Source organism: Macadamia integrifolia, chromosome 6 (genome assembly GCF_013358625.1).
Source record: "Macadamia integrifolia cultivar HAES 741 chromosome 6, SCU_Mint_v3, whole genome shotgun sequence".
In the NCBI taxonomy this organism is placed as follows: Eukaryota; Viridiplantae; Streptophyta; class Magnoliopsida; order Proteales; family Proteaceae; genus Macadamia; species Macadamia integrifolia.
The window spans coordinates 30,757,065-30,772,690 of NC_056562.1; the positions used below are offsets into that span (position 1 = coordinate 30,757,065).

At 38.7% G+C, this 15,626-nt stretch overlaps 1 protein-coding gene across 2 annotated transcripts in view; it reads left to right on the top strand.

The window, feature by feature from the left end:
* Positions 1 to 3,735: 3,735 nt before the first annotated feature.
* LOC122082412 (K(+) efflux antiporter 5-like) overlaps positions 3,736 to 15,626 on the top strand; it is a 15,508-nt gene continuing 3,617 nt past the window's right edge. For both annotated transcript variants that reach the window (XM_042649953.1, XM_042649952.1), the window contains exons 1-15: positions 3,736 to 4,124; positions 7,750 to 7,793; positions 8,230 to 8,297; positions 8,402 to 8,486; positions 8,582 to 8,643; positions 9,392 to 9,467; positions 9,609 to 9,683; positions 10,001 to 10,072; positions 10,179 to 10,262; positions 10,402 to 10,470; positions 10,571 to 10,648; positions 10,772 to 10,860; positions 11,130 to 11,226; positions 11,606 to 11,659; positions 13,946 to 14,041. In XM_042649953.1, coding sequence (XP_042505887.1) covers positions 3,893 to 4,124; positions 7,750 to 7,793; positions 8,230 to 8,297; positions 8,402 to 8,486; positions 8,582 to 8,643; positions 9,392 to 9,467; positions 9,609 to 9,683; positions 10,001 to 10,072; positions 10,179 to 10,262; positions 10,402 to 10,470; positions 10,571 to 10,648; positions 10,772 to 10,860; positions 11,130 to 11,226; positions 11,606 to 11,659; positions 13,946 to 14,041 — 1,281 coding nt within the window. In that variant the 5' untranslated portion in view covers positions 3,736 to 3,892. The remainder of the gene's footprint in view (positions 4,125 to 7,749; positions 7,794 to 8,229; positions 8,298 to 8,401; positions 8,487 to 8,581; positions 8,644 to 9,391; positions 9,468 to 9,608; positions 9,684 to 10,000; positions 10,073 to 10,178; positions 10,263 to 10,401; positions 10,471 to 10,570; positions 10,649 to 10,771; positions 10,861 to 11,129; positions 11,227 to 11,605; positions 11,660 to 13,945; positions 14,042 to 15,626) is intronic.

The following is a 15,626-nucleotide window of genomic DNA, read 5'->3' on the forward strand; positions in this document are numbered from 1 at the left end:
TAGAGTTGATCAAAGAGGGCCTCCAACATGATCCTATGGCTAAGAGCTTACTTGCTCTTACATGGGAGGGCAAGACACGAAGATTTTGGGAGCAAAATGGCTTGCTCTATGCTAAGAAGAGGAGACTCTACGTACCTAAGTGGAGTAACCTACGGAGAAACCTCATTCGTGAATGCCACGACACTAAATGGGCTGGCCACCCAGGACAAAGGCGCACGTGGGCATTACTGGAAGCGGCCTACTATTGGCCTCAGATGCGGGATGACATAGAGGCCTATGTGAGAACTTGTCTTGTATGCCAACAAAATAAGGTAGAGCAGCAACCACCCAGGGGACTACTGGAGCCACTTCCCATACCAGAAAGACCATGGGAGAGTGTCTCTATGGACTTCATCAGTGCCCTACCCAAGTCTGAAGGGTATGGATCAATAATGGTGGTGGTTGATAGATTTTCCAAATATGGCACATTCGTGGCGGCACCAAGGGATTGTACGGCGGAAGAAGTAGCAAGGCTATTTCTAAAGCACGTCATCAAACATTGGGGTGTGCCACAATCCATAATAAGTGATCGAGACCCTCGCTTCACGGGGAAGTTCTGGACGGAGCTATTTAAGTTGTTGGGATCGTCACTACACTTCTCAGTAAGCTTCCATCCCCAGACCGATGGGCAAACAGAGCGCATTAACAGCTTGTTGGAGCACTACTTGAGGCACTTCGTGAGTGCTAACCAACATGACTGGCCCAAGTTGCTTGATGTGGCTCAGTTCTCTTACAACCTCCAACGAAGTGAGGCCACGAACCAAAGTCCATTTGAGATTGCCACGGGACAACAACCCTTAACGCCAAACACGGTGATAACCGGCTACATGGGGAAGAGCCCTTCGGCGTTTAAGGTTGCCAAGGAGTGGCAAGCAAGGCTAAATGTGGCTAAGTCATACTTAGACAAGGCCATTAAGAAGATGAAGAAATGGGCTGACAAAGGCAGGCGACCAGAAAATTTCAAGGTCGGGGACTTGGTACTTGTGAAGCTTCTACCCTAACAATTCAAGTCCCTAAGGCAGATACATAAGGGGCAGGTGCGCTGGTATGAAGGCCCGTTTGAGATCACCAAGAAGGTGGGCAAAGTATCCTATGAGGTGAGCCTACCTCCTAAGCTCAAGATCCATCCAGTCTTCCATGCACGCCTATTAAAGCCATACCATGGAGACAAGGAAGACCCAAGTCGTGGAACCTCAACAAGAGCACCAATGGCTATCACCACCTCATACGACAAGGAGGCAGAATACCTGATCGCTGACCGAATCATCCGGAGGCAAGGCGTACCTCCTAGTAGGGAGTACTTAGTCAAGTGGAAGGGGGTACCAGAGAGCGAGGCAAGTTGGGAACCCGTCGACTCTTTATGGCAGTTCCAAGAACACATACAAAGGTTCCACGAAGAAGAGGCGACGAGGGCGTCGCCGACTTAGGTGGGGGAGAGTGTCACAGCCTGCCCACTGAAGGCCCACAAGCCAAGCCCAATGGCTTAGTAAGGCCCAGTTTCTAGAGATTTCCAACAAAGTGTGGAACTACTAGATATTTTATAATAGATCTTTTCTAGAAGGTATTTTGTAAGGAGATATTATGTAGGGAGATTTCTAGAGTTCTCCACTAAGGAGGTGAGAAGCTTCTAGTTTCCTCCCCAACCGTTGGATGTAAGACACATATACATATCCCAGCCATTCATTGTAACTAGGAGTGCCTAAGACACCAAGTAAGTGAGTTCTCAAGCCTTGTACTTAAGAGTTCTTTAGTGCAATACAAGTTCATTCTTCCCAAACTCACTCTTGTGTTCACTTCTTCTCTTCCCAAATCCCTTAAGGAAGGTGGTTAGGTTGACTTAGTGCTAGTGGGAGTGCTAAGTGTCGGCGCGGTTGCTTAGAAAGGTCTAAGGCCGTGACAGTAAGCTGACTTAGACACCTTGGTTAACAAACAAGAAAAAAAAAAGTATGGATAAGATGTCTACCAAATTTGAATCACTATTATACTATAATATGGCAATTAGCAAGACATGATGTAATAGGTTTTGGTCACAGAAGTAATGGAAGTTTGAAACCCGCATCCCCAGCTCATTTGCACAATCAATGCTCATTGCTTGAACCTTATAAGTTTCAACCTAGAATCGCTACTTGGTCCACATGAAAAATCGGTAGGGACCGATTTAATCCCCACATCCGTATCATGACTCTTGAGACTCTAGTAATTGTCCATCTCAAGGAAAGACAATGGTATGCGAATTTGGATAATTTCTAACGATTTTTTTCACATCCCTCACAACCTCTCACATGCATGTAATTCAATATTTATGATACGTAGTCTTAAGCATATATGTGAGAGGTTGAAGAGTTATTAGAGAGAGAATCGTTATGTGGCTTGCTACTTGAAGCCTAACTAACCAGGTAAGGGATCTGGATCGAAATCCTCCATAACGTTACAAGTGGTGTAGTGCAGATCCAAACACAGCCCAAGACACTCCCAACTCAAAAGATCTGTGCTACTGGCCGTATGGCATTATAGAGGTTCCCAGTTCCAAGGGATCGTTGCTGTGCACCAATGTGCTTTTGACGGCTGGCAGCCGCACCTTGGGCACGAATCCTTAAGTGCTGCCCCTTTTAAGTGCTGCCCAACTGTCAATGCGCACCAGATTTCTTTTCCGGTCCAACTAACAAACGTCACAACCACATTAACGGTAATTTGATTATTTAATCATCACTAACCTTTAGCAGCCCTTAATCCTTAGCCATAGAATATTATAACAATAATAATAATAAACAAATAAATAAATTTCTCCCATCTTATTGGCTTTGTTCTTTTAATCCCAAATATTATTTGGGACCGAGACAGCCACTAGAATTTTATTAAAAAATAAAACTAATAATAAAGAGACAAGGGGACATAACCCGCCTTATCCCAACCCAAGAGAGATGAGTCATTCGATCACCCTCAAAACCCAGAAGAAAAACACTTATAAAATAAGTATTGCATTCTAAAGACGGGTAACTTAGCTCTGTCTTCTCAAATAGTGCGACTAAGATCACCTGAAAGAGGATCATCATCATAGAAAATCAAATTTATTGTAGACTCGCAGGCAAAATTAGCTTAACTTATCCGCTACTTGATTGTTTTCTCGAAATGAAAACGAGATGTGAGCTCTCAGAGAATCGCAGAGGCTGATAACTTCCTGAAACCAATACCAACAACTCTACCAGTTACAGGATCTCTGGGTAACCAGCTTCATAATCAAGGATGAGTCAGAATTAACATAAAAATTAGAGGCTCAATTCCTCACACAATCTTAATCCATTTATAAGGGCTCTCAACTTAACCATTAAGTTTGAACACATCTCATAGAAATTGGAGAATGACGCAAGAACATTCCTTGTTGTTTTTAATAATGCCTCCTCCACCACTAATAGCCGAATTTCTGTTCCTAGCACCATCCACATTCAAATCTGGCTAATCACCAAAACTGTAAAAATTAAGAAAGCCTAATCATAATTTAAGATATCAGATTGGTCTTGGGATCGGTCAGTGCCGATACTGATCCAGAATTCCAGATAGACCAATATTGGATCGAAATATCCTTAGTTGCCATTCGTCCGTAACGATCCAGCAATACGGTATTGGTCAAGAATTGAATCGGACAGTGCCGATACCGACACAGATACCCATACGATTTTCCAAACCACCAGCGTAGTAGCTTTCGCAGAAAACAGAAAAGACGAACGCTTGAGAATCCGCAAATAGCTTCAAGCGATCTGGGGAGCAGATCTATAATGGACGTCAAGCTTGTCCTCTCCAGATAGCTCCCTGTATTCACATTTGCTCGGAAATCAAAGCTGAGCATTCGTCTTTAATGGCGGACTTAAATTTAGAACGAGGAACCTTTGAATTCCTGGTATGGCTTGTCTTGTTTGCTGCTTGTACGAGAACCGCTGTTTTCGCCAGATCCAATAAGGAGACCATGGAAAGGTTCTATGGGAACCTTTCACTGGACGTCTCGCCTCCTGATGCGGGGGAGGGGAGCATTGCCAAGATCTTCGAAGGGGTTCTTGACAAGGAATTCTCCGATAATGATCAACCTGAAGGTTAGGGTGATGTTGTACTTCATTTCTAAATTTGTCGTCTATTTTTCCCCTGAATGTGTTTGTATCTTGCCTCTGGTTTTGTATGTGGAACGGGGAAATGATGTTACCAGAGCCAAGTGAACTTCTTATCTGTGAAGAATATGGCTTCTAGTGATTGGGGAATCTGAATCTAAATCGTAGTGCAATTTGGTCTAAATAGGGAAAGAAAATATAACTCAGTAAATCATTCGAAATAGTTGAAGACTTGGTGGTTTAATCTTATCGTAATTGCTTTAGCTCTATCGCTGCTTGAAGTGGAGTTTGTGTACTATGGGACAGATCGATAGAGTGATAACATTTCCGATGTTGTATTTTTCTTTCCAAGCCACATAATTGTTCTTCCTTTGTCAAAATTTATGCAGGCAATGCAAGTGTATATAATTGAACTTCCCCCGTTTTCCCATCCCCCAAACAAAAAGGAAAAAGAAATTCTTTCATTATTATTTTGGCTAGTAGAACTGCGAGTAGAACTCCAAACTGAACATGGGAGGTACATACTACTCAAGGGAAGAAAGTGGAGGAAAATGGAAAACTTAAAAGGAAAACAAAGAAGCTTCTTATAAACGTGTACTGTATTTAAGCATGCGCATACAAGGAGCATTCTATATTTTTCGAAGCTTGTAATTTAGAATATCTTAGGTTGCTACCTCTTTCTGCTGAATCTACTCAATGTAGATAATATATTTTTTTTGTAACTGTAATGGCCCATGTTATGGCTTCTTATTTATGAAAACCTTCATATGCATCTTGGTGGTCAAGCGGTTGAAACAGCCTCTCGACATTCTCGGGGTAAGGCTGCTTAATTCTCGCCCCTGGGACCTCGCTAATGTAGGAATGGATTGGACCACCAAACCAGATCCAAGACTGCAGGAAATTATAAACCAGAGAACAACCAATAATCACCCAATAGTGAGCAGCAATAACAGTCCAATAGTAACTAGTAAACAGTCCTTAACAAACAGATTTGTCAAACCAGAATTTGGGGCTCTATGACCAGATATCAGCACCAAACAAAAGGACTAATCAACAACCAGACCATGGTATCAACAATCCACAACCATAACAGAACAGTAGCAATTTCAGCAGTTGACAGATTTCAGATTACCAATATAAATTAAGACAGGGCAGCAGTAGACTAAATAAACACAACCATAAACTCCAGAGAGCTTTTGGAGGTTCAAATCAACAGCAACATTGATCCACATTATTAAGGAAACAACATAAGACCAGTCACAGTAATCGATTCCAAGTTAGGACACAACAGGTCACTAAAAGACAAAAATCCGGAGATTTTAATATCTCAGAGATGGCTGATCAGAATCAGCCAAAAGTAGGGTTGATCCTTACTTGGACAGAGGGGATCCTTCGACCAAAAAACTAGGCTGATCAGACCTGCAGAACTGATCTTTCCAGCAGAGACCGAAGGCTCTGTTTTTGCAGAAAATTCTGGGCAGAAATAGAAGGAATCGTACCTGGTATTTGCAGCTCTAATAAACCTTGACATTACAGTAGAGCTTAAAGAAAAAATTACTTGGAGTAGACCTCCTGGACTTCATGCCGCAAGGAGTCGTTGGATCGAACACCAACCCATCACTGTGATCAGACACACAGAAGTTCTTTTGCAGAGAAAGCAGCAGCAGCAGTAGCCATATATTTTGTCAAAATCGTGGCTCATTAAAAGAGCCATCTTCTTTATTTATAATGATGGGGAGGGTTTACAAATAATAGTAACTCAGAGTTACTAAATCTGAGTTACTAAAAACTGATTACAAAAAGTTACTAAAAACTAGAAATTGGAATCTAACGAAAATAGAAACTAGTCTTGATAGAAATTAGAAACTAACAATGACTTGAAATTAGAAACTAATTTAGGACTTCAAAATAGAAATTAAATAACTAATTAGTAACCCCATCAGCAACCCAAATCGTGGGCTGACTTGGACCAGATCTGGGTCGACCCAGTCAGCCACTTGGGTCGACCTTGGTCTTGGTTCTCCTTGTGTAAACCCTTGTCGGTATTGCATCACTCGCACATCCAGGAGCCTCGTGCACTTGGTAGGCCTTTTTTTTCATGTGCATCTTGAACATGCCATGGTATTGCTACTTATTAATCCTCTTCGAAAATCTTCGGATCAAGTGTATTGGATAAGCATGTATATAGAAGGAGCATTAGGTAATTACGAAAGCCTGAATTAGAAGAACACCGTTAGTGACTAACTTATTCTATTCATTCTGGAGAATGTTTCTTTCAAATTATAATGCCACACTTTCCAGTCTCTCATAATGGAACAATGAAAATTTCAAGTACTGCTACTGAGATGGTACTGCTACTAGAGCACCAAGGCCTAAAATCAACCGTATTACTTTAACCCTTTGCTAGTTTCGCGTCGCATGTTAAGAAACCAATATTTTCCTTCCATTCTCATTTAACTTCCTGTTTCTTTCTTTATGTAGAAAATTTAAGTCTGGCCACAAGCTTACCTGGAATGAATATATTCACAAGAGGAAACACCCTTGTAGGGATAGTGTGTTCTACTTGCTTATGCCTTTGGTTAAAGCATGTTTCGCCTCTAGAAGGTCGAGTGCTTTCTTGCTCCATTGATATAAAAAATTGGTAGAACATAGTTTGTTCCATAGATTTGTATATTGTTGAATAAAGTGGAATAGCTCACGAAATACCACTCGGGAGTCAAACCCAAAACTGTAAGACATTAAATCGAGAGAGCTCCGCAAAACCTCAAGTATATGAAGGCACCAGAGACCTGAACTAACTTATGTGGGACTACCTCTGTAACTCCCAACATATCCACATTCCCCCTCACATTTAACTTGGGCATACTTGGCTTTACACGTGGACAAAAAATTTAGGGAGGTGGATAGAAAACTTAGGGAGGATAACAAAAGGACCTAGGCACATTTAGACACATCCAAGGTCCTAGATAACCGATGTGGGACTATACCTTTATAACTCCCAACATCTCCACACTCCTCCTAATGTGTAGCTTCGACATATACATGGATATACATCTTAAAAAGGACAACAAATGGACCTGGCTTTGATTCCGTGTTAAATACCACTTGGGGACGGAGGCCAATCGCAACATCGATGGAAATCGAATGATGCAGATTGAGCCTCAACCGTTGTTGGCAAATGCATTTCAATGAGACTCTTAATGAGGCTACTTTTCAGCACATTCAAGAGGAGACCAACCGCAATGGTCCAAGATTTGGAGGATTACGAACAAAACATTGATATTTGATCATGATCGTATGGTGCAGATTGAATCTCAAATAAAATAGACTATTTACTGAACTAGGTGATGAATTGAATAGTCCAACCCAAAATGTTAGCTTCGGCATACTTGGCTCAACACATGGACAGACAACAAGGGAACCTGGGCTTTAATGCCATGTCGGAGGGTCCAACCCCAAACAAGTTCCTGCTTCTGCATTTTTATCATCATTTCTGTTGTCAGTTTATTTATATTGTTTCTTCCGTTTAAGCTCTAAACATGAAACATGTTATGTTTATTTTGTTGCATAGTCATTGATTCTTTTGGATGATACTGTTTTCTGCATTTGGCAGGATTCGATGAAAACAGCTTCAACAACACTGTAGCGGAGCAACAAGTAGGTGTCACTTTCCTCCTAGAACCTTTTGCATAAATTTGCAATGAGACTGAAACATTCTTATGTTTATTGAACAGAATTCTTTTGGAGCCAAAAAGAATCAATGTTCTAGCTCTTATGTCTGAGTTTGAGTTGGCTGAAAGTTTCAAATATTCTACTAGGCTGTATATATTAGCTGGTAATGCAGCTTTAGATGTTGTGATGGACACTATGCATGTTTTTTTGTCCAATTGATCTGGTGACCTTTGATGCTGTCTTATCTTCAGTTGTTTTAGCTTATTAACCTACCTGATGACAGTGTGCATTTCAACATTATTGAAGTTGTAGTGACAATGTCTGCAATCCTTTTTTGGATAAATTGTCATTTGGATTTTAGTATTTAATCATTTTATTTTAATTAACATATTAGTTGACTACTTTAACTGATGTTTCACAGGCTGTGCTGGAGACTGTAGCTAAAATTACTCATGAGAAGCCCAAGAGAAATGAGACACTTGAGGCCAAGTAGGGAAATCTTTCACAATTGCGTTTTTAGAAGGGAAACAGCTTCGTCATGCCATTTTGCAGAATTTATATTGGATTTTATCCCCTTCCTTTCTGTTGTGCAGTGGTACTAGATCATTTCAGTTTCAAGACGTCTTTTCCCTTGAAAGTGAAGGTTCAGACGACATGGCAACCTTGATAGACAAAAAGGTGAAACTTGTATCTCAGTGAACCTTGCTTCCAGTTATATCTTTCTACTTTTGCTCTTGAATTCCTACTTATTTGCCTCTTTTATTTCATGGCAGGACAATGTATTTGTAATGTCAAATAAGAAATCAAAGTATCCAGTACTTCAAGTAGATCTGAGGTTGGATGCTTTTCACCTCCTTTTTCTCAGCCTACTATAGTATTATATCAGAAGTTTCTTTTGAATTCCATCATTTATGACTTGGTAATGCTAGGAATTTAGAAGTAGTTCCTGCAAATCTCCCTGCTTTCACTAGGTTTAGATGTAGAAATTTGTCCTGTTTACTTTTTCTTTTCTCTGTAGAAACATCATTTTATTCGTACATAAAAAATTAATTTGTATTATCCTCATCATAATATTTCATCTCACCTTATAAGAACTTTAGTAGGTCATTTATGTATTTCATATTATAGAATTTTGTCTAATGCACAATCCTATATTTATAGCTTTACAATGGTAATTACTTATTTGACGAAAATAGTTGGCACAAAAGGTCATGTTGTTTATTCTTGGAAAAGTCAACAATTAAAATGCATTTGATGTTGGCAGTTCATATACTAAACCTTTCAATCCCATTCAGTGATGATTGTACCAACCTGGAAAACCTTAGATTATTAATGTGGGATAGACTTACCCAAGTTTTACGTTTTGAATTTAATAAGTTAAATAGGCCCGCTGGTAAAATTTTCAGGCCTACTTATCAAACAGAAAATAAAACTAATTGAATTGTTGAGTCCTGCTGGTGATGTTTTTAGGTTAATTTGATCCCTGTAGTTGCAAGTACTACTGCTGAAACTGGTGGAGTTACCTAGACCTGTTCTTTTGCTTGGGACTTATACTTCAGTTTTATCATTTCACATTCCTGTAGGTTAATTTCAGACTTGGTGGTTTTGATTGTTTCTGCTGCAATTGGTGGCATTACCTTTTCCTGTTTGGGTCAACCGGTTTGTATCCTCATAACCTCAACTCATAGCTCCTATGATTTGGATTTTCGGCAATATGTTGAAATCTGTTTCTGTTTGTTTTACCTTTATTAAAAAAACTCAACTTTGCATTTTTAATTTCTTTATGTCTACTGGTGATAGGTTATTGTTGGTTATCTACTGGCGGGATCTATTATTGGACCAGGGGGTTTGAATTTTATTAGTGAAACAGTACAGGTATGCATTGTTTTGGTTCTGTATTTGATTTTTTTAAGAATGTTCTGTTCTCATTTTGTCCTAGTGGTTGCTCCAAGTAATCTTGGTTTCCAGTCAACTAGGCATAACTGGGAGATGATATGTAGTATCTGGTGTCGGAGGGACTACTGGGGAAAATTTTGGGTTTGACTCCTAGAAAATCCTTTTAATGCGCAGGCTTAAATAGGTATTTGTGATTTTAGAGATCCAAAACCTCTAGGAATGCAGCTAATACATATAAATGGATGAATTTAATCTCATTGATATTATAAAAATCTGATTCTCTCTCCCTTTTCCAGGTTGAGACTTTTGCACAATTTGGTGTTGTCTTTCTTCTATTTGCTTTAGGCCTTGAGTTTTCTCTGACAAAGGTATTGTATTCTAAGAAAGGAATATGAGATATCAACTGCCACTTTGTAATTACTGTTTTTTTTCCTGTTCTGGGAGAAGTCAATCTAATTCAAATTATTGATTCAGTTAAAGGTTGTGGGACCTGTTGCTGTTCTTGGAGGGCTACTTCAAATTATTATATTTATGTGCTTCTGTGGCATAATTTCCATGGTACTATGGAAAAAATCTCTTTATATGTCATGTGCCCTGGTTCAAATTATATCTGAAATAGTTGTATAGACATCTGAAGCTCATGGTTACGTTAAAGTAAATGCCTAGTTTTGACAAAGCTTCTGTATATCTGGTGCAGCTATGTGGTGCAAAATTGTCAGAGGGTGTATTTGTTGGCTCCTTCTTGTCAATGTCATCAACTGCAGTTGTAATGCTTTTGTGTCTGTTTGACCAATTTATTTTTGCATTTTCTGTCTTGGCTGCTATCATCTTACCAAGTTCAATTGTGTCCCTCTTCCTTGTACCAGGTCATAAAGTTTCTGGTGGAGAGGAATGGCAACAATGCTCTTCATGGCCAAGTCACTATTGGAACTCTTATTTTTCAGGCATCTCCTGCAGCTCTTTGTTTTCGAAGTATATTTAATTATTTGTTACTTAATAATATGCCAACTTAAAGAGCTTGGCTGCTGAATTACATGATTTTTTCCCTTCACCCTGGCTTATTTCAGGATTGTGCTGTTGGCTTACTGTTTGCTCTTCTGCCTGTTTTGGGTGGAAATAGTGGCCTTTTGCATGGGATGATTTCAATGGCAAAGCTGTGAGTTCATTTTTGTCTTCTGAATGGTTGGAGTAATTTGTTGGTATTTTTTTGTTCTCATGACATATGGATTTACATTTAGTCTAGGAGTTGTCTGTAAAACCGTTACAGACTTCTCATGGGAGGGCACTTTTATTTTCTTTGCTCTTATTTTGGAGCGTCATCATACTGATGAGATAGTTGATTTTTCGTTTGTAATTTGATGAGATAGTTGATTTTTCGTTTGTAATTTGTTACTGAGAACTTATTTCTTATGCGTACACTTGCAGTTTGCTGGTGCTGTCCATATTCCTTACTACTGCTTCTATATTATCTTGGTCCTTCGTTCCTCGGTTCTTGAAGTTAATGATACAACTATCTTCACAGGTTGGTGATCATGCATGTTTATGTTTCTACTCTGGTTTTCTCTGTGATATAGTTTGATAAAAGTAAAATAATTATTTTTGTGGTGATGATTAACATCAATCGACCTTTTTTCGTACTTTCCTACTGTTAGGAACTTGACTTGCTAATATAATCTTGTGTGATGTTAATTTTGGATCTCTCTTTTCTATCGTTGAATTGATTTTGTTGTGTAAAATAGTGAACCTGTAAGCAATGAGACATTTTTGCAGAGACTTGTGTGGGTTTTTTTTTTTTTTCTTGGGGGTGGTGGTCTACAGATTTTGTGGTTTTATTCAGTTACAAATATCTAATTATCTTAACCATTTTCTTTAAGAAGTTGATGTTCTTCTGTGGTATGCAGACCAATGAACTTTATCAGCTTGCTGCTGTAGCATTTTGTTTATTATCAGCTTGGGTAAGTGCAACACAAACTTCCTTCAATTCACCAGAGTTAAAAGTGTAGTATCTTGTTCTGATCATCATATGTGTCCTGCCAGTTACTTGCTGATCTATCATTTACTATATGCTTTCATTGTACATTTTTTAAACTAAATTTCAAGACCAATGTGACCAATGTTCTCATTTGTTTTGAAGGCACATGCTCTGATGTGCAAGAAAAAAATTTCCAAGGAGAGAAAAAAAAGTATAAAAGGGAGAAGTTTTTGCTCAAGAGTAACCAATGCTACTTGACTGTAATTTAAACAAAAGTCTTTGTCTGAAAGAAACTCCACTTTGTCCACCGAAAGGATTTCGTACTGTACCAGAGACGAAATCAATTAGTATTAATAAGCTCCTTGCAGGAACAGGACCCTTCCATTAATGACATGCTACTGGCTTATAATATTGTGTTGAGGCAAGATACATCATGAAAAACTTGCCTGTTCCTTTCCTTTAATAATCCCAGCTTACCCAAATGGAAACATCTTCATCAAAAGACATCCTCCCCTACGCCTTATAAGATATCTGTCAAAGAAGCACGCGCACACACACATACTCATTATTTACAGGGTACAGACTTGCTTTCTTGGAGGGTGACATGAAAAAATGGCTAATAATACTCATTATACCAACAAATGAATAGGTTTGCAATATCATCTTCACATATGCACAGAGTGATATTATCAAAGGGATCACTTGATTTCAAGGTTCGAAATTTTGTCTCGTTTTGGTGGTTTGAAAATCATCGAAATAACAAATTTCGGCGAGTTAATGGTTTTCTTTTCTCTTTCCAAATTGCTGTTTCAGTGGTCAAATGGCTATATCATGATCTGAAACTTGGTGGGAAGCTTGTTTTGGGGTAAATTAGAACTTCACTTTACATGGTGGTGTTTTAGAGTCGCACCCTTGTTTGGTAGTAAATGTTGAACTATACTGTATACATTATGTAATATTGCCATGAAGAAGCATAATATTGATTAATTAGTTACAAGTTACGACGTTGTGATGTAAAAGTAGAATGAAGTACAAGTACAAACTGCAAAGCAGAGTTAACATTAACATCATCATCTTCCATCTCCCAACCCTCAAGTCTGCTACTGATAGCTCGTCTGTGTGCCCCCATTTCTTAATTCTTTGCAGTCCTTCCCGTCAACACCATCATCTCTCTCTCTCTCTCTCTCTATATATATATATTTGTGTGTGTCTATTTAACAATTGAAAAGTGTTTTGCATAAGCAAATGTGCTTCCTTGTTTTGAATAGTAACAAGAAAACCAAAACAAGCTAAAACATTTCTTCTGTTCTAAAACAAGAACAATTGGAAGTGTAACCAAGTGCAGCGCCAAAGCCTATGCTCCAACCAATCCAGGCAGGTTTTGGCCTATTCAACTGCTGTGATAGCCTGGGCAGCCTTCCTAGCTAACCTAGGAAGAAGTATGTGTAGTAGTATTTACAGTTTACGAAGTCTGAAGATTGAGAATTAAATTCAAATGTTTTGGGTCCTGCTAGTAATCATCTTCTACTTTCAAATGCATTTTGAATCCTAATTCTTCACTTTTCAATTTTAGCCAAACCTTCCCAATACCCTACCCCAACAACTGTTGCTTTCAAATGAATTTAGAATCCTCATTCTTCCTTTTCTGCTCTGATTGACCAAAATGCATGCACACAATCTATTTAATTACTCAGCCAGACTCCCTTTGTTTTCCCCGTCCAGTATAGGGTTTCAGGGAGTTGGTTTAAGGAGCAAAACAGGTGAAGTGTTAAACAAATTATCCATCACAAAGTTGAAGTTGGTTCAAGTGAATGAATGCCAGAGGCCTCTTGGAAAGGTCTCTTTGGAGCTAGAAATTACAAGTATTAATGAGGATTTGTTGAAATTTCTTGGGTATTTACATGTTCTACCTCTAGTTAAAAATTGTTTATTTGGAAATAAGAAAAAGAGAACTTATAATTTATTTTTCTTATTTATATATCTCCTATTGTAAGTACATCCATATCTCTACCCAAAAAAAAAAATACATCCATATTAAAAGCAAACTGATTAGTTCTGCTCCATTGGCGGTGTTTATATGTTAAACAAGTATGAACCAGTCTGAACCATTTTACTGTATGTTACATGGGATAGCATGGTCTGTTCTCTCCTTGGAGGTTAAGACGATGGATGGTACTTATAAAGACAGCTGCAATCATTTTGATTCATGACATCCCATAAAGCGTCCTTTCACCAATCTAATATTCATGTTGTGCTATAATTTTTCCAGTGCAGTGATAAGCTGGGATTAAGTCTTGAGCTGGGTTCATTTGTTGCTGGAGTCATGATATCGACCAGTGACTTTGCACAGCATACTTTAGATCAGGTATCCTTTATTGTCACTGATTGTGTTTAAGTTCTTCATCCACATTTTTTCAGTTAGGAGAAATGAGAATGAGGTTAATGCATTTTTCTTTTTCAAATATCATGATTGAAGTAATTGATGGTTTGCATGTCAAATTTTGTCTATCACAATGTCAATGACAAGTTTTCCTTTTCACATGCTTCCTTTGCATTATATTTCCATGCAAAAATTTAAGTATTCTTTTTGTCATCACTAATATTACTGTTGGTAAGGTGTACGGTGTACCACAGGCTAAGAGGTGGTGTTTTAGTAACATATTTTTTATTAGTAGGCTTACATGTAAATTATGCATGCATAACTCTGTCCTTGTTAGTAATAGCACACGTAATATCTTATAAATAAGAATTGGAGATGCTTCTCCGCACATGCACAGGTACTGATTTCTTATTCCTGATATTGTTACAATTACAACTTCATAAATATGCGTCCTTGCAGAGCCTTCTGTTGTTGCATCTGCCCAAGGGTGTGAGAACTGATTTTTCTGATTTTCCTGCTTGTTTCTTTTGAGTTATTAAAAACAATTTTTATTGGAAGAGTATAACGTGTGCTTAACCAAGGATCAGTATGGGTGGAAATGGGGGAAGAACCAATTAGCAGGACTCAGTTATCCATGCAATTTGGAGCAAAACAGAGTTGGTACACTGGGGAATGATGGGAGGGAGTAGTGACGTATTAGCATATGATAGCTCTAAGATCTAGCTATAAGAATAGTTTCAGATGTGAGGGAAAATAAAATTTAAGAATGGGACTAGTCAAAAAATCAAAATGCACTCTAGACTTGCAGAAAGAGCATCAGTGTCCAGCCAGAATTATAGGTGAGCTGCAGGTGAGTTGATCACTAACATGTAATGGTGAAAATATTTGAAAACTACTTCCTGGATTTTTATATTATCATGAAAAGTATCGAGGAGAAGCTTTAACAGTAAGTACCAGCAGAAATTATAGTTAATAAACTAACTGCAGCAAAGGAGGGAGGTAAGCACTAAATCTAGAATATTTTTACCAAAAACAGTTTTAGAACTGGCCAGACCCCTATGTAGACTTTAGTCTTATTCCTGTGGAAAGTAGAAGAACAATGAGTATCCTTTCTTGGCCAGAATAAAATTGAATACTTAAATAGACTCCAACTCCTGGTTAAATTAAAATCTAAAAATAAAAATATTGCCAGACCCTGACAAGTTGCCCACTGATTGGCCATAATTTTTCCAATGCTGCTTGAAAGGAAAGATCTTGATTCTGTAGAAAAAGTGGCCAAATAGCTTGCAAACAACACCAACATCACCCCAAACTCCAAAGGGGAGAGGTTTCAACCTTCTAAAAAATCCCCCAGGGAGAAGTGACAAACTTAAACTATTTAATGACTCCAAACTGTCTCCCCCCCACCCCCCCTTCCAAAAAAAAGAAAAGAAAAAATGGGCCATGTTTCCCCGCACATACATAGACTCCTAGGTTGAATGTGGACTTTCTTGGGAGAAGGTTATTCATATATGGAGGCTGTAGATGAAATTGAGCATGGAGGTGCTTTCCCCCCCCCCCCCCCCCCCCC